Raw genomic sequence first — 23,536 nt, 5'->3', positions numbered from 1 at the left:
GTGCCGCCGTTTTTCCCCCCGTAGACCGCATTCCGCGAGCACACCGTACGTGCTCGCACCACTCCGCCACCGTCACCGCCGCCGCATGGCCAACCGTCTGCCCGACCGCCACCGCGCCGCCGCCTCGCGTCACCACCACCACCACCGCGCGCAGTCACCGCCCGATCCGCGCGTACTCACCGAGTGCCGACGACGACTACCAGCACAGCAGTGCATTGTTCGCGTCCGTCGGCCGTGGTACCGCGTCACCCGGTGTGCCGCGCGCGCGATTCTGATCATGTCAAAATCATAATAAATACAATAATTCAATCGAAAAGTTCATAATATTATTGCGACTTATATAGGTGCTTTACCATTTGAGACACGCGTGTGGCACGAAACGCTGTGGCTATGGTATAGAGTGTACGATCTTTCGTGCCGTCCGTCGCGCGCGATAGTCCGTATCCGCGTGCACAGTGTTCGGTGCGCGCGCGCGCGCCCGCGTATATAATATGTATAGCGTACGGTAATAAGTCGACGTGCGCGGGTCGAGAGATTTCCGTCGGAGTCGTCGTTCGTTTCCTCGGCATTCGTTTGATATTTCGTTGGTTTTCGAGTGCGTCGCGCGAACGGGGCGCCGGCCACCCCGCCGCCGCCGGTGGCCAATCAATGCGTGCCGCTGGTGCCGCCGCCGCTGCCGTCGTCGCCTCCTGTCGACGGCCGCAACACAAGGTACCCATTATTTCAAAGTATGGTATGGTATAATAATACGGTAGCGGTATTGTGGGTAAAATATTACGTTTATTGGGACCTCGTCGTCATTGTTGATGTTATTATTGACGCCGGATCGATCTGCAGTACGACGATATTGCATCAACACAGCATTATTATTGGGGGACTTTGGGATCGGAGGATCTCGCGGATCTCTGGGCCGGTGGTGGTGGTGGTAGTGGTGGTGGTGACAGCGACGGTAGGTAGGTGGTAGTCGTCGTGTGTCGGTTACCGCGAAACCGGACGTGCCGCAGCTGCCTGACGCCGCTGCCGGTAGCAGCCACCGCCGCTGCCGATGCATTCGCCGTGGTGGTGTAACTCGAGCGTTCGCGGATGTCTCGCCTCCCGCTCGCGTGCGTCGTAGCCGTCATAGTCGTCATAGTCGTCGTCGTCGTCGCCGCCGCCGAAGCCGTCCCCTCCATTTCCATTCAATAAACACGCGCGCCTCCGGGAATCGGGGTCAACTCGTTGCCTCGCGCTCAGAATATAATATTATAATATAATATTATTATAGTTGTTGTGTAATGCTCGGCGGTTGTAGGCCTACGAACGAATAATAAAAAAAAAATACCGTAAAAACCTTCTACGTGGAGGCACCGCCGCCGCCGCCAGCGATGCCATATAATAAAAGCACCGTTGACGGTATTAATTACGTTGTAACATTACTCCGCGCGAGGGGGGCTCTCCTACATCGGTGGCCGATACTCAGTACTTACACCCCATTTCATGCTCCGTGTGTATTGACGAAGAAATTTCGGAACGGCAATCGTCGCGAATGACGACGATGCTTTGAATGTGGGTAGCGCGAGTACTTATGGCTACTAGGGTACACCCATCCGGTTCAACAGCCGACCTTGGATTGTATATTGGTACTCGCGCCGTTACTTAATAGACGTATAATAATATAATCACTAGACAGCGACTTTGCTTCGGCGGTACACGCGGAAGACTTCAACGTTATCGAGAATCGTAACGCTTTAAGTTCGATTTAAGTTCCATCGGGAACATTTTCCTGTAGAAACAATATATGTCCATTTCATTAGTGTGGATTTCATTTACGTGTATATTATATTTTCCTAATCACCAAGATATTTCATATTTTTAATATTTTTATCTCAATACCATATTTAGGCATTCTTTAGGTATATCTAGATGACTTAGGGTGGATCATATAATATTATGTAGTTTAAGTGATAGGTACCCGAATTATTTACGACTGTACTTACCTAATAACAATTTGTTGTTTATTGAAAAATCATTAAATGAGATATTAGGTAATAAATACTTAACATATAACATGAAGATTGCTCACTTTTAAATTATGATAGGTGCATGCGTTTTTTAGAAAACCGAAAGTCTGAAAATGCATATTATCTATATTAAAACTTCAAACAGTTATTCTAATATGTACCTATATACGATTTTCAACCTATTAGCGTTACACCGAAAATTAAACTTTTTGAACTATTAACTTCCTTAGAAGAGTCCATAAAAGTCATGTACTTACATATTTATTTAATTTTTAAAAATATTCTTGATAGTAAATATTTTTAACTAATTTTACGATTTAATTTTTTTCAGATTTGAAAATTACGATGTAATCGTGTAATACATACTTGTATTACAAGATATTCAGCATGTCGTCTAGAAAAAGCACAGAAACATTTACCGGCGGTGAGAGTCAAAAACCATCTTCAACTTTATCTAAAACAAAACAAAAAAAGGCATCTAACGCAAGTGACTCTCCACCTGGACCAATCAATTTGACGAAAAAATCTGTTAAAAAACCCACTCTATCTCAAAAAACTCTCAAAACTGAACAAAAAAACGTCAAAACGGCAAAAGTCATTAAAAAAAATGAAAAAGAAACTGAAGACTCGGATGAGAAAAAAGATTCGGTTAAAAAATCTGCTAAACCAAAACTAAAAGAGAAATTAACTGCGAAACCCGTGAAAAAGCCGGCTGTTAAAAAAGGGAAAAATTCTAATAATGCAGGAAATAGTGAAAAATGTGACAAGTTGCTAAAGACTAAAAAACCTGTAAAAAAACCTGAAGATAAAGAAGAAAAGAAACCCAAAGATAAAGTTCAGAAAGATAAAAAGGTTAAAGATGTGAAAAAGAAACCTATTTCAAAACCGACAAAGAAGATAGTAGAGGAAGTTGATTCTATAAAATCACGTGTAGAGATTAAGCCAGATAAAAAAGATAAACCAAAAAAAGCTAAAGCTATTGCTAAAAATAAGGTAAAAATAAACTCAGCTAAGAAGATAGACGACAATCCCACTATAGAATGTATGGACGTAGTAAAAGACGAAAAACCGGACGATGTCGCTTTACTACAAGTTTTTCAATTAAAAAATGGTCCGGTTTGTGATTTTGATGGAAGTGTTTGTAATACTATAACGATCAGACAAGATAATACTTGTATAAAAATTAAAGAAATATCAGTTAGCCAATTGCCTTACTCGGTAAAAACGGAAGAAAATGAAAAGATGGACATTGAGAAAGCACCTGTAAAAAAAGAATCTAAACATAACACTGAAAATCAAAATACTGAAAAGCAAAATCCCGAAAATAAAACTGAAAAACAGAAAACTGAAAAACTAAAAAATGAAAAACAAAAATCTGAAAAAGAAAAAAAAGAAAAACAGAAAGTTGACAAATCTGCAACAAAACCGGTCAAAGTTGAGAAGAAAAAGAAACCATTGGTAGTAGATAAAATCAAATCAAAAGGAAAAACAAAAGTAGTTGCACCAAAGATCAAGGTTAAAGGTAGACCTGTGGCCAAGAGACCTAGAGTAGCGTCTCTCAACGCAATAGCCAAAGTTCATTGTTTATACGAAAATGAAAGTAAAAGTGCATTGATTGACGCTATGGCTGCCTCTGCAGCTGCTACAATAAATGCGGCTGCTAAAAAAAGTAAAAAAAAATCAGATGTAGAAATACCTGCTAGAAAAGGAAAAAGAACGTCGAAAAGGACAACTCCGGGTTTAAAAAGTGTTGGAAGACATTGGGATATGCATGATACAAGTTCAACTAATAGTTCTTCATCAGGTAATATTTATTAAAGTTAATATTAATGGATTAAAAAAAATATAAATAAACTTATGACTAACGTAGAAATAAACTAAATACATTTTTAGTTAAAAAACATTATAGGTACCAGACGTACCTAATAATATATTTTCTAATATAGGTATAGATACAATGTGTTATAGAGGATTTTGAAATTAAAGGGTTAAAGTCGAGGTTAAAGTGTTAAATAATAATCTAAACAAAAATATATTTTTATTGTTATTTTTGCACTGGTTAGGTTGTAACTTATAATCGGTTATTAATGACTCGAGTGCTTTCCTTCTATAATACATACCAAACCTATATTGAATTGATAAAATGCATTCACCGATGCATTCTACAAACATTCTGACATTATATTTTTTTTCATAAGTATTTTACGTATAACTTTCTTTATTTTATAAACGTGTACTCTTATTTATATTAATAAATGGACGGTTACTTATAAAAATTCAAATTCAAAAACGAGAATAATTAGTTTAGTCGATGAGTTATTAGTTATTACAAAGTTTTTTTCATTCTTATTTGTAAATATCAACCGGGTTTCATTCTACTGTTTGATTACTTGAATGAATAACACTGTAAATTAAATAATTAATAATTAGATACTTTTAAATGAAGTGGTTTATTGCTGTCAACTGTCAATTCACGCATCTTAATTACAAGAATTCACGTTTTAGATTCTGAGCGGGGCAATTAATGTATAAGTTGTACAATGAGTGCCTTTTATCATTGTTTTTGTTTCTGGAGACACTTTTCATAGTAGAAACTAGAAGTATACTCCGATCTTCAACTTCTATAAAGTTTCTGGTAGGAAATTTGATCTAGATTATACTTTCGAGGATCGCAGAAATAAAAATTTTCCCAGTAGGTACTTTTTCCTAAATCATAATTTAGCAATATAAGCGTTTGATTTAAAATGTTGACTGCATTGCATAGATTCGGAAACTATTAAGTTAAATATTAAATTTAATACAATTAAATACAAAGCTTATAAATTTGTTTTACAAGAACTAAACAAATTAGTATTGTTACTTTTATTTTGATGGATTATATTCTATTTCCAGGAGGTAGGTATTTGAAATAACATTTTTAAATATGACGGAAAACTATATTAAGATAGATTTGATCGTTTTCCACCGGTTTTTCGTTACCCATTTATGGAAAACATACAGAAATCAAAAAATTACCTCTGAAAAGAACTAATTTTGTTTTTGGAAAATGTGTTTTTATATACCTATCAACTGTAACAATTCTTCCGGCCAAAAAGTTGTTTTCAAAATAAAATTAATTAACATCATTGTAAAATAACAAGCTCTTCTCAAAATCCAAAAACAGTTTCTTTAGAGTTTAGATATTGAGATTACAATATTACATGTTTATATATAGGTAGTATATAAAGTAGATTGATTATAAATGAATAAAAATACTTATATATTGAGGTATAATCGATACATTTTTACAGGTTTAGATGATGCCAAATACGAACCACCAAAATCAGCTAAACGTACGAAAAAGCAGCCAAAAGTTTCAGAGCCTGAAAGTACAGACGAAGAAGAAGAACCCGATAGGTCTTCCAAAGAAGTCATTTCGCCAACAGGTGGCTCCAAGCGAAAAAGACGTAACGCGGATACTGTTACTATGGACCTTAAAGACATGGTTGTAAAAAAACGCATGGCCAGTCTAAACGCATCAGCTATATTAGCAGCCAGCTATTCGACAGAGAAAAAATCGCCTCCAAAAGGACAAGATTGTTCAAAGAAATCTACCACTAGTTCTGAAATATCTTCTGAAAGATCCGAGCCAGAAGATGACGCGGAAGATGAAGATTCTGACGGCCATAGAGCGTCCACGGTCCGTACAGCTCTTCAGCCAACGCCTTTGCCACCCATTGTACCTCCACCAACGTCACAACTTGCTGTCATCGTCAATCAGGACACAGACGTTACAATAACTACTGGTGTGTACGTCAATAGTACTACTCGATCTACGAGACATGAGGAATTTTGTACCATATCTGGGCTTCAATACAGGATATCAAGTACTAGCCATACGCAAACCGAAGCAACAGCTGTGGCTACGGAAACTCTACTTCATGCTGATCACGTGAGTGCTTTATTACATATTGTTATTTTGGATTTTATATGAAAAATTACGTAAAAATGCTATGAGTACTAAACAGTTATTATGAACTTTTTTTTGAAACATGAATATAATCAGTTATACATTTTTAATTAATTACGATTACACGAAGTATTACCATAGTTATTGAACTTAAAACAATGATTCAGGACAGTTTTAATACATGTGTTTTTCTATAGAGCCCACTGGGATTTATTTATCATTTGTGTATGTATAATGTATATATAATATTTGTGTGATAAATTTCACTCATTTTCGTTTATGGCGTTTAAAAACAATGATAAAATACTTCAAGGGGACAAAGAAAATAATTCGTTTTTTTTTGCTTTATGTTTTTGTTTGTCTATTTCCTCGTCCGCCCACTTGTCTCGTTACACACATTCACTATTTACCAAACGACAACATCCGGCTGTATAATATTGTCCCATTGTTGTCATTAGCTTTCCCTTACAGAGCTTTTTATTTTTTCACTTTTTACGAAGCAATTTAAAAATGAAAATAAAACAAAATTTTTCTATCAATCGACAGTAGGTACCGTGTAGAATTTCCCGATCGGTAAATAATATCCTGTATTTTTATTTTAAGAAAACTTATCTTTAGCGATTTCCGTTCTATCGATAATTATCAATTTGCTTTCAATTGATGTTGTTCTAAAATTTAAATTAAATCTGATTCACATTTTAATAATTATAATCTTAAATTATTAATACGATTAGTGAAATAATTGAAGATGTAATAATAATTCAGATGGTACCTATAAGAAAAAAATATTGATATATTTTTATTTCTTAAAAACTTTTTAAGCTTTTTTATTTTTAAATGTTGTCAATGTTTTTATTAATTATTGAATTTTTGTTATAAATATGATGTGTATATTGCTTTGTCAAGTACCCTTTTTTGTCTGTAAGGTTAAAAGTAAAAAAATAATATTATATTAGAATCATTATTTTTTAAGAACGATACATTGATTTGTTGTTTAAGCAGTCTGTTTGTTTGTTATTAATTAAAAACTCCTACTTCCAAGTTCATTATGTGTTCTAAAAGCTTACTCGGCGCAATCACTGCCAGTAACTTTTCGAGAGTTGAAATTAATCGTTATTATACTGAACAACTATTGTTAATCATAATTTGTTTCAAAATTTAATTTAAAATATTAGCACGATTTCTAAACAATTCCCCTCTTTTTAATTACATTGTATATTTTTTGTTGGATTTAAATTAATAATTGCCTATATTAAACTGATGAAGGGAATAAGTTAAATATTTATTTCCAACCTTTTGTAACGTATTATGTATTAGACTACTAGAGTATATTTTATAAATACTGATGCCTACACTACTTTATGCGTTTATCTTTTAAGTACTATTTTATTTGATTCGCGTTTCCAAATCGGTTTTTATTATTATTATAGATATTTGTTGGATTTTAATAATATTTATTTTAAATATTATTTAATTTCTCAACAAGTAATAATTATAAAACTGTCTATTTTGAATGACATTAATTAAAAATAAACCAAAATAAGTACATATTTGGAGATAAAATTATTAAATAATTTAACAAGACGATATGTATCCTTATTATTTAGCTTATATTAATAAAATTAATTGTGGTGTTCAACAGGGTTTTTTAATTTGTTCATGGTTAGACAGTTATCTTGCTCGGTGAAGGATTAAATTAAACTGAATTACAGGAGAACAATTTTCTTTTATATAAAATCTTTTATATACATTCGTTTTATTTATTAGAATTTTTAAGTTATCTACTTGAATTCATTCCTTATTACGTCGAATTAAACCTAATCTAACCTTACCTAACCTTTGCACATAAATTTATTTTATATTTCGAATCAAATACCTAACCTTCTGATTTTTGTGTAATGTGTTTTTAACTGTCGTTATTATTAAGTTAATTTTTCTAGGTAATTCAGTAGGTAATCATTATAATAATATGGTATAGTCAATCATTAAAAAAATAATGCCGAGTTAGATTTAAAAAATACTAAAGGATTTTAAAAACATACTATGAGATACCTATATAATATGTAATATATTTTTTAAATTTATTATATTTTAAAATGTTTTAACACAATATAATTAAATGTTATTACAAGTTTGGTAGGACATCACGTCATGTAGATATATTGCATTTTAATTATAATACGAATTATGGGGATAAAAACATATAGGTACCCTTGTTTTAAATATTCTGCAGAGAAGGTAATATTTTTTGTAAATATTTCAGTGTTGTGTATTAAATTGTACTCGTGCCTCTTTTGATATTTCTAAATTTCTTGCAATATTGGTTTAAATGTTACAATATGGTAGTTCTTTTTCGCGGTGGAGTACGATTGCGCGCGTTTTACCTTTTTACGTATACGATTGCGCGCAGTGCCGAAATAACAAAGATTATGATTTTGACTATTCAAATGTGAAATTGGATGCGACGTTGCCAAATTATTATTAAAATTAAAAATTATTATTATTATAGAAACAATATTGTTAAATCTATAACACAAAATAAAACATATACTTTATATTCACACTCAGTTTACGTCATAAAGGAAAAAATTATTACTTAAAAAAAAAAAAAAATTGTTATAATAAAATGGTATAAAATATTCAAATAAATAAATAAAAATTATCTCTTCACCACTAACAAATCACTCCCCCTTTCTGAACTTATTACGAAAATGTAATTTTCCATTTCAAAAAGCTAAATATAAAATGTTAACAATGCGAAAAAATGCGAAAAAATGTACGCGTTGACTGACACAGCTAAACCACGAACACGAACACAACTGACATGACACTCATGACAGTAAATAGGTATAGACACACAATGCGCGATTATAGTATAGGTATATTCGGACATGTGAGGGAATTTACAATAAAGATAAAATAAACAATATAAAAGTATGATCTAAAATATAATTACCTACTTCTTAGTGATGGAAAGTTTGCCTGGTATCGACAATAATAAGTAATAAATAACGTACGAATCGCCACAATCGGAATCTAACCGGATATTTACCGTGCACCTGTAATCTGTACATTTGGCAACGTTGCTTAGAAGTAAAAATAATTTAGCGTGTGCAATACGCCTAAAAAGGTACCGCTGATAAGGACCGCGCGCAATCGTATTGCAGTCCTTTTTCGAAGCCCGTACGTCTTTATAGACGGTTAAAGGCGCCCTTTTGGCGCATCTCGGTTTTGTTTGTTAAAAACCACCTGCGGCAGGATAGTAAATTCGAAATCTGTTAGAATTGGTTAAGCACTGTTATAAATTATCCCTCTTAGCAAAGAAGAAGAGAAAAACATAAAAAGGGTTAAATTCTGTTTACAAACTAATAATTACTCATATAGTTTATCAAATACCTATATGAAAGTTCGTTCAACATGGCATTTCATAGACGATACAGATGTTATTTTTTATATTTATTAAATATATTATAAGAAATTGTATATGGATAATTTATTTTTCATCAAATTTTCCAATACTTTTTTTTTGTTACATTATTAATTAATTTATACAATCTGTAAATTAATTTTTTTACAATAAGTACAAGCGCTGTGGGAGTTGATGGGTTGGAAGTTTGAAAGAAGAATCAATCCAGTGATGGAACTTCTTGACAGATTTAATTGTTTAATCATTTAGAAGATCCCGGCATCATTTACGTTTCAAGCGCCTGCTGGGATCACCAGGGATGTAAAGGACAGATAAATTTGAAACAAGGGAATTGCGATGGTGAATAGATTAAAGTGAAAGCGTTTATAGACATTTTTGGTTACTTCTTTTACTGTTGGAATGGAGAGGTCTTTACTGAGTGTATCATTCGATACATATAAAGGAGTTTTTGTGATTTGACGGAGACATTTGTATTGGAAAGTTTGGATTTTTTATATTTGAGGGCTTAGCTGAATCCCAGAGCTGTATGCCATATGACCATATTGGTTTTAGGAGAAGTTTATATAGGAGGATTTATGTGTTTGGAAGTTAGGAGGAACCGCAGCTGGTGGTATCGGTTGTTGATGGTAATACGCTTGATATGGGCATGGTGGGCCCAGGTCAGTCTTCTATCCAGTATGTTAGAGACCTAGATAGCAAACATTCTGTGAGGGGGGGGGGGAAATTCCAATACTTAACAAAAAAATTTATTTATCGTTATTATTATATGTAGTAATTTACGGTTTTACTATACTGTATAATATATGATATAATTATATACGTATCTATTCTATATTATATTTTCATTCAAATACATTTTTAATAATTAAAATAAACAAGAACAACTTTATGGTGAAATTATCTTTGACTAACGTTTTACTAATTGAAATGTTCAAACTTTGTGAGTTGTGACTTCTTGCGGGTATATTGTCTCGTGAGTTTATCTTTAAGTTTAGTTTCTATAAGACATTATGGATGGAATGGATACTCGGTAAAGTTTGTTTGTGTATAAAAAGAAAGTTTTAAGTAAAACTTCGTTTTAGAGTGTTAAAAAATTAAAAACATATATATTATATTCCTTATTATAATATAAACATCTACAATTATGTACAATACTAACAATGTGGTTGCTTTTTTAATGTAAGTACTTACCTGATTGCTACGTGATAGGCCAAAAAGCCAAAAACTATTACTATATAGGTACATAAATAGTAATAATTATTTGTTATATATATTATTATTTATGTTATTGTTATTAAAAAAATAAGCTTTTTAAAGTACCTAATACCCTAGTTCATATTCATACCGAAGTTTTAAATTTGGAGTTTTTTGTACCACTCATAATAACCGAAGAGTTTCTCTCGTTTTGCAGTAAACATTTATCAGAATTTGTTTCAGTTATATATAAATGTATGAATACATATTTTTTTAGAATTAAATTATATTAAATTAAATTTATATATTTTTAGGTATATAATATAATATAATATTTTATTTTATTTTAGAATATTCAGGAATTTTAGAATATTATAATATAGTTTAAATAATCATTTTACCAAGTTCATTAGCATTCATATAGCTGTAATTATAATTCTAAAATATGATTTAAAGTTTGTCAATAGTATAAAAATATTTATTAATATTGAATATTATCTTTATTTAATTTTTAGATTTCAAAATAAAATGTCATAGTTTTAAAAATAATAATTTAAAAGAATTATTAGATACTAACAAATAATTAATGTAATTATTACTAAAATACAAGTTGTACACAGATGTATGTTATATAATAAACGTAGAACGATCTCTGTACACCATTTAATAATATGGGTTTAATAATTAAGTTTTTTAAAAACTATTACTGTTTTCAATAACTCGTTAATAATTTCATGATTCAAGTTTATTTTGGTATATCATTTATTCTAACTAGGTTTTCGAAAAAGTCTTATGATTTACCCCAATAGCTCACTTTATAATACATCCTGAAGCTTACTTAATTTTTAATCTGGACGTATTGGAATAATTTAATAATGTAATGATATAATATTTCTTGTAAAAAAAAATTGGTACCTAGTACAGTTTAATATTTAAAAAAAATATAAAATACTTTAAAAATAGCTAAAAAAAACACACTACAATAATATAAATATTTTATTCTTCTGAATTTAGCATTAACGTTGTTTAAATAGGTATCTTCTTTTATATACACCAAATAAAAAATGTAGAATAGAACTTTTGGATTAATTAATTATAGGCGAGTTATACGCGTAGGACATTAGGTACCTACATTAATATTATTTTAAGAAATGATGCAAACAATATTTTGTTGTCATGATTGATTAGTCATAAATGTAGTGTTATCCCAACGTTACCGACGTCGCAGGAACCCTTAAACCGTATTGCCGTATATTGGGCATTACCGCGTTTACTACGGGTATATACGAACTACAGTGACTCGGGTCGATGCGGTTGTCCGGGGAAGGTCGATGACCTTTTTAAACATTACACCGCTGTTGTAGTCATCATGTAGCTCACTGAGGCGTCGTGTGGATGTGCATACGAAAAAACCGTTTTCGGATATCCGTTTTTCTCGCAAAATCAAAATCTAACCCCACGTGCGTTTAAATGGCGCGTGCACTGTGTGTAGGTTAGGTACACTTGATGAATTGTTTTTCCAAATCTCAGCACGTAAAATAAAGATGAATATTTCATGGTTTTTTTTTCTGTATAGGTACTCGAATTAATAACGACTTGCTAAGGATTTTTATTTACACGTGCGTCTGCGTGTGCGTAAATGTTTGTATTTCACAGAGTTTTGATTAATAACAACATCGTCGAGTAATTGACGCTTAATTCGTCGGAACAGGGGCTACCACCTGCCCCCCTTCCCAGTGTCAACTAATACGAATGATTATCATAAACTAATTAACATGTTTGATTGCACACGCTTGCAAGTGTGTGTGCTCGTGTGTAGATGCATGTGCCGCGACTGGTTTATGGTCTTCGGTTTAAATTAATACATACAAGGCGAAACGGGTCTTATATCGATTTAAATAATGTTTATTATAATATACCAACAATACTGTTAAAACAATAAACAATTCAAATAAATAAGAGATTTAATTAAAGTTTTTTAATTTAATGTGTTAGTGAAAAATGATTTTAATGAATTGTAGTTTCTATTCAAAAATAATTTAACTAATTAGGTAGTATAGTGCCAATAATGGGCTGTATTTTATTCTCATATTAATTAATTTAAGGCTTAAGCACTTATTTCAATAAAAATGATCTTTTTAAAAATACCGAACTTTATTAATAAAAAAAACCCACCATAAAATACCATACCCATTTTTATAGGTATACCATAATAATAAATTTGAATAAAGACTAACAACAAATTGTCTAAATGCTTAAAGCATAATATTATATTATAACAAACACGTAGTTTACAAAAAAAAGTTAATTATTTTTATTTCCTAGAAAATAATTAAATTTAATATAGGTAATATCGTAAATTTTAGAGGAAAAAACAAATCTTTGCAATTTCCCAGATAATTATGTTGGAAAATAATCAATAACATTATTTGTCTACCCTCCAGAGTTTATTCAAATTTCAATGAATACCTAGAAGGTTATCATATGAAGACATATAAACTTTTGAAGCATTATCCAGAGCATTATTTTTTTTTTAAATCTTTAGGATTACTGAAGACAAAATGAATGAAATGAATAACCTTGAATAAAACTTTATATTTGTTGAGCTATAATAAGAGCTCCAAAATCTTAATATTTATTTAAATTTCTTATAAACTATCTCCAGGTTTTTATAGTTTTATACTTTTCCCGTAAAATATTGGTTAATTTGTTGATTCCTCTAAAATTTAAATCAAATAGTTTGTTTGAATTACTAAGTAGCGAATACCTAGTGAACTGTATGTTTCTTCAAGTAAATTAAACTGTGCATGAAATAATCCACACCAAATAAATAATCGTTTAATAACAATATATTATGACCGCGTTTCGCACTTCATCGTAACATTACAATATTATGTAGTTTTCGTGCTCAGAATGTAGTAATTACAAGAAGTGCAATTTAAGTGCACTTACCTGTTGATCAGAGAGACTATCGTTGGTAATCACCGTTCGTTATATTGGAAAACCGGTTACATATTATTATATTTTAATGCAATATTTAGCCTGTAATATCTAACCTGTAATACAAATCCAAATAGTTAATCTTTATTTAACAGAATCACAATTTACATGCGAATATGAGATTACTCGAATCATTATGAATCAATAAATTATACTATATTTTACATATGTTTTCTCGTTGAAAAAAATACGTAGGTACTAATTTAAATTTTTTTTAGAATTAATTTTATTTACAGTGAATATGTAAGTAGTTGTATTTTATTGAACACTTTATTTGAATAGTTTGATTGAAGCTGTGAGTGTTAATGACATAACTACTTAAATATTTTAGTCTATTGTTTAAAGATTTAACAGAAATAATGAATTATTAATTTTTGCATTTCTTTTTTGTAACACCAATAATTGTGTGTGTTCTTGGTTTTGTGACAATTATTTTTATCACTCAAAATTATTATATTAGACTGGATATACAATATTTTATTCTTGTGTATTTTGAATGACCGGATTTGCTTAATCTATTCATCTTTAGGGTTTGGTGAACACATTATTTATGGTCAGTTACATTCAGAGTGGGTTGTGAGATATTTCAGAAATCCTAGATTTGAGATAGGTATGCATAAAAAAGGCTACACAAAATATAGATTTTACTCTTTTTGCAAAACTGCTTAGCGATCATAACTTGAGTATAGCCTATTTTTAATTTTACATTTAACTGTATAGTGTATAATATATAACATATTTAATTAAACTATTTTTTATCATATAAATAAACTTATATAAATGTTAAAATGTACCAACATTACTTGAATCACACTGATATTCATCACTTAATTATAACAGTAGCTAATATTTATTTAAAAGCTTCTATATTAATTATTTTACATTGTTTGTAGAATTGTTCATTAATTTTCTACAGTGATTTTTAAATCCAAAAATTGAATTCATTGTAAATAAATCATAATCAATTTGATTAAAAATGCATGTATTTTTTTATTTACAACTGTAAACAAATATATTTATTTTATACAAATATGTGGTATAGCTATAAATTATAATACTATAATATGATCAGTATTTTATCATTGATTATGAAATTTATTTAGAGGAACATTTAGAATTTTTACACCTATTAGTTATTTAAAAAAGTACAATTTGATACTATATAGTGTATAATACCTACCATTTATAATAATGTATAATATATAAGAATAATACTGTAGACCGTAGGTAATATTGGAACATTTCATCGAGTACGAATATTTTGACTTTACACGTCATTCTGAATGTCATTATTATAGTTTTTTTTAATAATAATAATAATAATATATAAAACCTATGAATAGTTTTTTTATAGCTTTTTTTATAGCACTTGATAAGTATCAACAAATCAGTAAAATACATGACCGATGTTTTCAAGGTTTAACGAGTGTTCATAAAACAAGATTAGTCCTCATAAATTTGGTCACAATTTTAAGTAAAACATATCGTGTTATATGTTTTTTATTGTTTTTTTACTACTGTTCTAAAAAAAAAATGTATTTTCTAAAATTCTTGTATTGGTAGAAGAAGTATTTATTTTAATAGATATAGACTTTATTCTACCAACTTTGTTTTAAATCACAAATTTGCATATTACTTACTAGTTTTATTTTAAACTGCAACGGATCATATATGATCATATACTATAGTAGGGTATACACTATACATTGTAAGTATACCTACATTTTATTTAATTGTTTTGCTTATATCACAAAAATTTTAATGGTAATGTTTGTCATCCAAAATGCATAACCTATAATTTCAGTAAAATATTGGAATAATAGGTGCCCAATTCGTTAAACCTAACCTAACCTAACCTAACCCGTAAAATGACCGATTTCATGTAATCAGCATTCTGAAGTGCATAATAATTAATAGGTATACTGCCAATTGTATGAAATCGCCGAGGCTCCTCTTAAAAACAATAAAAATGAATAGGAAAAATTGAAATGAGAAAGTGTTATATTCACTATTTTACATAAAAAACATGTACCTACATAAGTCAAATAATGGTGGATCATTGAATTAAATGGTATTGTTATAAACTTTATAAACATACAAGTCAATACCAACGTACCGTAGAAATGTGTAAATAGATATCGTGGTATAACTTTTACATTTACATACAGAACTTAGCGTGTTATCAAATTCTTTTGTTTTTAAAAACCCAAAATCTATTTAAAAACGATTTTCAAAATCATATTAACGAAGTGTTTTGATTTAATTTTGATTTATGAGTAAATTTAGTTTTTAACAACTGATATCAATAAAGAAAAATATAAAAAAAAATAGGTATGCGATAATGGCACCACCGCCAGGACTGGCACCGAGAAATGTGCGTATTTGGCTATCTTACCGTGAAAAGCAGTAACCAACTCGACCAGTAGTGGGATACATCACAAATTTAAACGAGAACCAATTCAGCTCACGTTAATAAAATACCTTTTTCAAACGGGCACCAATTCAGCTACAGCGATCACCAGAGAGGTTAAGGTGTTTAAAGTTTATGGCGTGACATCGTTAACCCTTATCACTTTTTTATTAATGTGCACTACCTACGAAGACCGCGGTGATCTAACCATAGTATTTACGAATACTTTAATATTATTTTTTTCATAGCTTAATTTATAGTAATAATTAAAATTAAAATTAGAAAATATTTAAATTATTCATTAATGAATAAATTCGGCTTAACATATAATTTACGTATTATCAAGTATATGATGTAATTAATTTGAATTTGTAACATTCGTAAGTTAATTAATTAAACTATATTATGAATTATAATTTATAATAGCTAAACCAAATTTATGTATAAACGTAGGTATATTAAATAGGTACATTTTGAATTCATTAGGATTTAGGACAATAGTGTGAAAAATAGTAGGTACTTCTAAATGCCATTGTGTGCACAGTTGGCCTTTAAAATCTGAGTGCGTATAACCTTAGTATCCTCACATAAACCTAAAAAAATCAATCAAAAGTTGAATTCAAATACAATTGGGTAAAATAATTTATTTTTGAATATTATATCAAACGTATTATAATATTTAAAACTGTACACAATCGTATATAATCGCCGACAATGCAGTTGATATGTTTTTATTAGATTAGTAAAAATAATGATAAAATAACAATAATGAATGAGGAAAATGTTGTTCTTAATTTAAAACTTTTACTTATTTTATTTTTTTATATGATTTTATTTATGAAATATGAATTTGCTTTAATATATTTTGTCAAGTCTGAAGTTTAATGGAAGGTGAGAGTTTTGCTTTTTGTAGGGCTTTTTTTTATATTTATCGTCTCAAAATTGTGTATACTATACTACTATAGGGTTATGCGCGCTGATTGATAGGGCTGAGCTGTGTGAAAAATTCAAAGCATAGGACGGATACAAACGTTGTCGATCTTTCTTTACAAATTATACTGAGTCTAGAGCATTTATATTATAGTTTTTTTTTAAAGTTTGTTTCACTGAACTGAGGGGATTACAATTTATACTCCTGTAATTTTATACAGCTTATTAAGTACTACAGTCTACAAACACAGACATAATTAAGTAGGTAATAAAAATACAAACATGTTTAATACAACAATATATAATTGATGTCATTTTCATTAGAGTCAGATTGACCTGTTGCCTCGTTTTTGTTTTGAAATTATAATTATTTAAATATATATTTATTATTATTATTATTATTTTCAATATAGATCTTCAATATACTTACTTTTTTAATGTATCTGTTAATTATTTTAACTGTAAACTTTTGATTTTTATACTGTTATTATTCTACAGGAAACTAAAATTGTGTTAAGGGGATACAACTACATTTAATACACAGTTTTAACAATCAATCACTTTAAGTATCATAACAAAATTTGTTATTAGTGGTATCATTTTGGAGTAAAATAAACATATTTTACCTTTGCCTAATATTGTTGATCAATAATTTATAAATAATGAAGTACTAATTAGCAATTTTAATAAATACTTCAACGCTGTTCTCAAGGGGTGCCTAGAACCCCGTATATATATAGCTGCTAGTTTTTATTTATGGTTAGCACTTACAATTAGTAAATGCATCAAAGCACTTCATTATCACTCTGGGTCTAATAATCACATAATTAAATTTCTGTTCCATTATACAAACTAGCTATTATATTAAGGAGGTCAAGGTTGAATTAGTTTTAACAAAATTTGATTTGTTAGTGTTCATCATACTATAATATATGAATAATAATAATAATATTGTTAATGTTTGCCAACGTATATCGACTGCAGCATAAAAACATAATATGCTTTTAAAGTATTTATTTCTTTAAATAGTTATGGTATTATGTTGATAAAAATAGCTATTTATATTATATTCAGGCTATTTAGCTATTTTAATTATCTAAAGCCAATAGGTACTTTTGAACTTTTAAAGTTTAACTATACCTATATTGTATTATCAGATTTGGGATGGACATTTGATTAATCCAATTTATGCAGTATTATAGCAGTTTTAATTTCATGTTTGATCTGCGGTGATTCAAATGGTCTGTTAACGTGTATTGTAATTAATACACGATTGATTTTTTTTAAAGTGAATATTTGTCATATTCAAAAGACCACATATGTTTATTAACTCTAATTGAATTTCAGATATTATTATACCAACAGCAACATTTTATTAAAACGTACACCGCAATCGGTTATACATTAGTCGATTGTGCAGTATAGGTTTCGTTTTTAATTAAAACAATCCGATTACGATGATTTATGGATACGATATTATATGTGTTGTTAAAAAATATATTATATATTTTGAATCCTCTTAAACAATTATGGAAGGATCATTAAAATAATTTATAAAAAATTCATTTTTACGATGTGAATTATGGCGGGTTTATTATACATAAAGTATTTATAATCAATAATATACCTACTTATTCTGTTTTTAGTGTTGGTATAGTTATTTTTTTCTCAGTTTTTATAGCTTATTCTGTACTATTCCATAGAATTCGAAAAGTTAACATTTTCATAACTCGAATATTAGTAATGTTATTTTAAAACGTCGCTGTTTTTTTCAATTTAGCCGGAAAACGATAAAATATTCGTAAAAATAACGTATTGTAAAACGTAGAGTTAACTAAATAAATGCCTTTTTTGCTTTTAAAGACGTCTTAATGTATTATACTAGGCAGTTATATACTTAACTTATTACAACAATTAGTCCATTATTGTTTAAAATGTAGACAAATAATATTATACACTAGTGACACTAAAATTGTTGAAAATAATAACTAAAGCAAGGTGTATGTATTTAGTGGTAGTAGTATAGTTTAATACGTAATTAAAATTTTTTTTTATAGAAAACAAGTTAAACATAATTTTCTTTGATATATAATAGATAGAATAATATTTATATAAGAACATTAAAATAAAAGTAAACCTACCTAACTATAAAATAATTCGCTTTTATACATTTTGAAAGTCTGGATGTTTTATAACTCGTTAAATGAAGATACATAAAACTTTTTTGGCTTCTGTGCGAGTAGAGCATTTTTTATTAACTATACTTTATTAAATAAATATACGGTATACTGGTACCTGTACATAAATATATTAATTTCAAAAACATTAATTTAAATTTAGAAACTATATACAAAGATAATAATATAGAGGTATAGTAAAAACATGATAAAGGTATTTATTTTTTTTTTTTTAAATAAAATTAATATAATGTAAAAATTTAGTGAAAAAATATTAACTGGAAATTACTTTTAATAACTTTAAGTTATTATTAACCAAATTTCATTTTTAAGAGGTTGTTTCGACGTTTCTTTATGAATAATATTGGTTTTGCGTATTTTTAAGTCACGATAATGAATTTATACATTTTATCGCAATTTTAAAAGGGAAAATTAGGTAACGCCCTACTGTACAGTATTATAGGTGTTGAAGTACCTCGTCATTGAGTAAGTCATTGTGATTGTGTGACTTATGTGTTAAATTTGAATTCGATGATGAATCGTTGCATATACGATAAATGATTTTGATCAAAAACGCTAAAATGGTCTGTCAGTCTATATTTTATGACATATTTATATTGCTATTAAAGTAATACATTTTATTATGAGTAATATGACGATATTGGTAGGTTGAATACATTTTTCCGAAAACATTGCATTTGAAATATCATTGTGTGTAAATAAATGTAAATTATATATGTTAAAATTTAAAAGTTTCATGTACTCATGATAAACATTTTTAAATGTCAACAAGCTAACTAAAATCGTTATTCTTTGATTACTTTAAATAGGTATCTAATTTCGTCAAAATTTGAACTAGTAATAATTTGAATTTATATTAAAAAATTGTATTTAAAAATCTTTCATACTTTTAGTTTCAGTATGAACTGGCCTAATAATTAAATAGCTATAAAATTGAACACTTCATCAAATTGTAATTATAAAATAACCCGTGAATTTGAATTGCCAAGCTATTAGACGGACATTTTTTTTATTGACATTTATGGAAAAAATTTCAAATGTCTATAAATAGTCCAAAAAATGTCAAAATATTTAGTAAATTATTTCATGTATAGAAAATTCTGATATAAACACTTAGTGTATATTTCAAGTATCGATATAATATGTTCATTCGTTTTTGTTTTACACAAAAAAAACAAAGTAGATTTTTCCAAAACTTGGGATTTTTACTTTTGACCCATCAAAGTAGGTAATAACTATATCGAATGTATACTACCAGAAAATTAGGATGTGCCATTGTAGAAAATCAAACTATTTTTCTTCAGACAAAAAAAACATCATTGTAAAATTATTAGGACATTCAGCGGAGCGCTCAGAGTATAAGAATATTTGGATTTTGATATCGAGTTTACTTTTACTCATTGGTGAGTAATTCTTGGACTTTGTCTCATGATTATATTATATTATATAATTATTTATTTTTATTTAATTCTCATCAGATAAATTAATTTCATTGGGTTAATCAAAAGTGTGTAGGTAATTTGTATATTTGTTGCTAATTATTTTTTTTTAGATATTTGACAATTCAAAAACCATTAAACTAAATATAACTAAACGATTTTGTGAAACTCTGCAGGATTTTCTCTTAAATAAACATACCTATTTCAACCGCATTTTTATTTACCTAATCAAAGTTCAAATAATAAATTGTGTTGTGCATTCTCGCGATTATAGATCCCATAGTTGTGATTATTTTATATATTCTCTTTACTGAATTTAAACAATCAGCATACGCCACATTTTAAGACGCAGCTACATGTCAAATAAAATCCAATTTGGAGTACAAAGTTGTTATAATATCATATAATACATATATTATTGAAGGTTTAGTGTTGTAGTGCATTAAAATCGTTCGAAACCTTAATTACGCCCTTATGGGTTTGGAAGGGTAATCAAATAAATACATAGAAGGGGACTTTAGACACGCGAGTACTCGACGTATTTATATACACAAATTGCGACTAATTAATTGGTTTGGATTTTTGAAAGGGTTCGGTTACACATTTTCGTGGTTTCGCGTAAAAAAATATGTACCATATAAAATATTTATACGTGTACAATACCTATTATAATATAGGGTCGTGTCTTTTTCCGCCTGCACTCTGCTGCAGCGTCCGACTGGGATCACTTGTTCTGTACGCGTTTACATATTACAACACGTCGTGTTTGTATGTATACGAAATCAATAATATATTATGGGTATTTGTTAATATGTGTGCCATTTGATTTCCTACCCTCTATTTTAACAACGCACGTGTGTGTGTCTGTGTGTCTGCAGCGTGATGTAACGTATAGTGAACATATCGTGCATTATACGACCAACAACAACCACACTGGTCAATCGACCTCGCATTGGCGTTTATACCTATCCAGCGATAAGTTTGGCTTAGAGACGACAGAAAATCGATTTGTGCGGCATAAGGCACTCGCCGAAAGGATCGGACGAGCGAATGTGAGGGGGTTCGGGGCCGGCAATGAAAATGGGGTGAAACGACGTGTGCCGCTGTTTTCCAAGAATATATATATATTTATAGCTAAACGATTTAAGGAGCAGCACGCCATTGTTTTCGTTTACTTTTCGTCTGTCTTTCAATTTGTTTAGTGACGTTAAGACATCGTTTTCGTTTTTCCACTTTTAAATTAAATGTATTGTAAAAAATTCAATAAACGTACTGCCCCAATGGATCCAATAAGCTCTGTATTATGTTTATTTATTATCACAGTAATTTCCGTATATACGATTTACTACGCTGCTGTTTAATCATACAACATGACAACAATCGTTAATTATTAAATCATTTTTACAATTACTCGTTTATTATAGTTACTTGACTACAACTGCGGTGTATTAGATCCACTACCCATACATTTTATCATGTAAGTTGTATACATACATCTGAAATAAATGACGTGAAATCTGAAGCGAATAATGAAGCTTCTACGAAATTAATTGTATTAAAAAATAATTAACTTTTTGGTAGGGTCTGATGACATTAAGCAACGTGAAACAATAATTGCTACATTATTAAACAACTTTTGGCAAGTTTTCTCAAATTCTGCAGATATATCTTTATCCCTCTATACATTTTTACGAAAAGGAATAAACGGGTGACGAAACTTATTTGAATAATAATGTCGTAATTTGTGTGTATAATGTTAATTCATAATGATATACAACAAATGTGTGCTACACCGCAGCCATTAAGTGATAAATAACAATTATTGTAATTATAATCTATCGATAATTATTGTTTTATTGATATCATAATGATATCTATTTTTACAAAACATGATTATTAATTTAACGATTGTTAGTTTATCGACATTATATTTTAATTCGTGTTGAAAATCAATGTTAAAACGTGACACTCGGTGATATTTTATTTAGACATGTTATAATATATTAGGCGTATTTTAATATACTGCAAATACGTATAAATTATAATATATGTTACTTTTACAATTTTATTTTATAATTTTTAGTATAGTGTAATAATATGTAATATTACCTTATGGTTTTTTTTTACATTTATGATGTGATTGTGTTGAATGTCGAAAAGGTCACACCGTTCAGTGATTATATTGTTTATCGTTGACAAATAAATATTATGTTTTATATATTATTATGCATGTAGGTACATCAATACATCATGAATGGTTTACAGTCCAGTTCACCCCGCGTCCCTGATCCATTATATTTTTATTTGAATCACTTATCTTTATAGAATTTTAAAATATTTATTTAAAATAATATGCTGTTTTAAATAACTATTAACATCAGAGGTTATATAGATACACATTTTTTAAATGCTTGTATTGACAACTATCAATACAATTTCTATATTTATCTAAAAAACAGAAGGTAAATTATGTTTAACTATTCTCTATTAATATAAATATATTGAGCATATATATTTAAAAACATTTACAAGTTCTTAAAAAAAATAAAACACTAAGAATTAAATACAGATTTTTTTAAAAAAATTAACCTGTTTAAAAATATAATATACAGAAATTGGAATAACTCCAAATGGTGTTAACATTTTAAGACAATAATTTATCAGGAAAAACATTTTAAGTTGGTTTACTCAAACAATATAATTAGAAAACTATTTAAAATTCAAAAAATTATTTTTCTATGATATTTCATCTCGAGAGTAGGTACAGTAAGTAGAATAAGTACAGTTTTCAATCTATAGAAAATGTGCATTTTAATACTTTTTTTATATACCGCCTGAATCCAAGAAAAAATCACGCGTCATCGTGAAATAAATTTTATCGATTCTTTGTTTCACTTACAGAAACAGTTGGAATTTAAGTTAATTAATTGATTAATATATAATTATTTATTTTTATAACTAAAAATGATAATATTGTACACAATCAAAA

The 23,536-nt window shown here is 29.2% G+C and overlaps 1 protein-coding gene across 1 annotated transcript in view; it reads left to right on the top strand.

The window, feature by feature from the left end:
- The first annotated feature begins 200 nt into the window (after positions 1–200).
- LOC132950804 (uncharacterized) overlaps positions 201–23,536 on the top strand; it is a 130,244-nt gene continuing 106,908 nt past the window's right edge. Inside the window, exons 1-3 of the mRNA XM_061022378.1 lie at positions 201–711; positions 2,332–3,804; positions 5,291–5,931. Coding sequence (XP_060878361.1) covers positions 2,388–3,804; positions 5,291–5,931 — 2,058 coding nt within the window. The 5' untranslated portion in view covers positions 201–711; positions 2,332–2,387. The remainder of the gene's footprint in view (positions 712–2,331; positions 3,805–5,290; positions 5,932–23,536) is intronic.

The sequence above is a fragment of the Metopolophium dirhodum genome, chromosome 8 (genome assembly GCF_019925205.1).
Source record: "Metopolophium dirhodum isolate CAU chromosome 8, ASM1992520v1, whole genome shotgun sequence".
In the NCBI taxonomy this organism is placed as follows: Eukaryota; Metazoa; Arthropoda; class Insecta; order Hemiptera; family Aphididae; genus Metopolophium; species Metopolophium dirhodum.
Note: the sequence above shows the minus strand (reverse complement) of the source record. Positions and strands in the feature narration are given on the sequence as shown.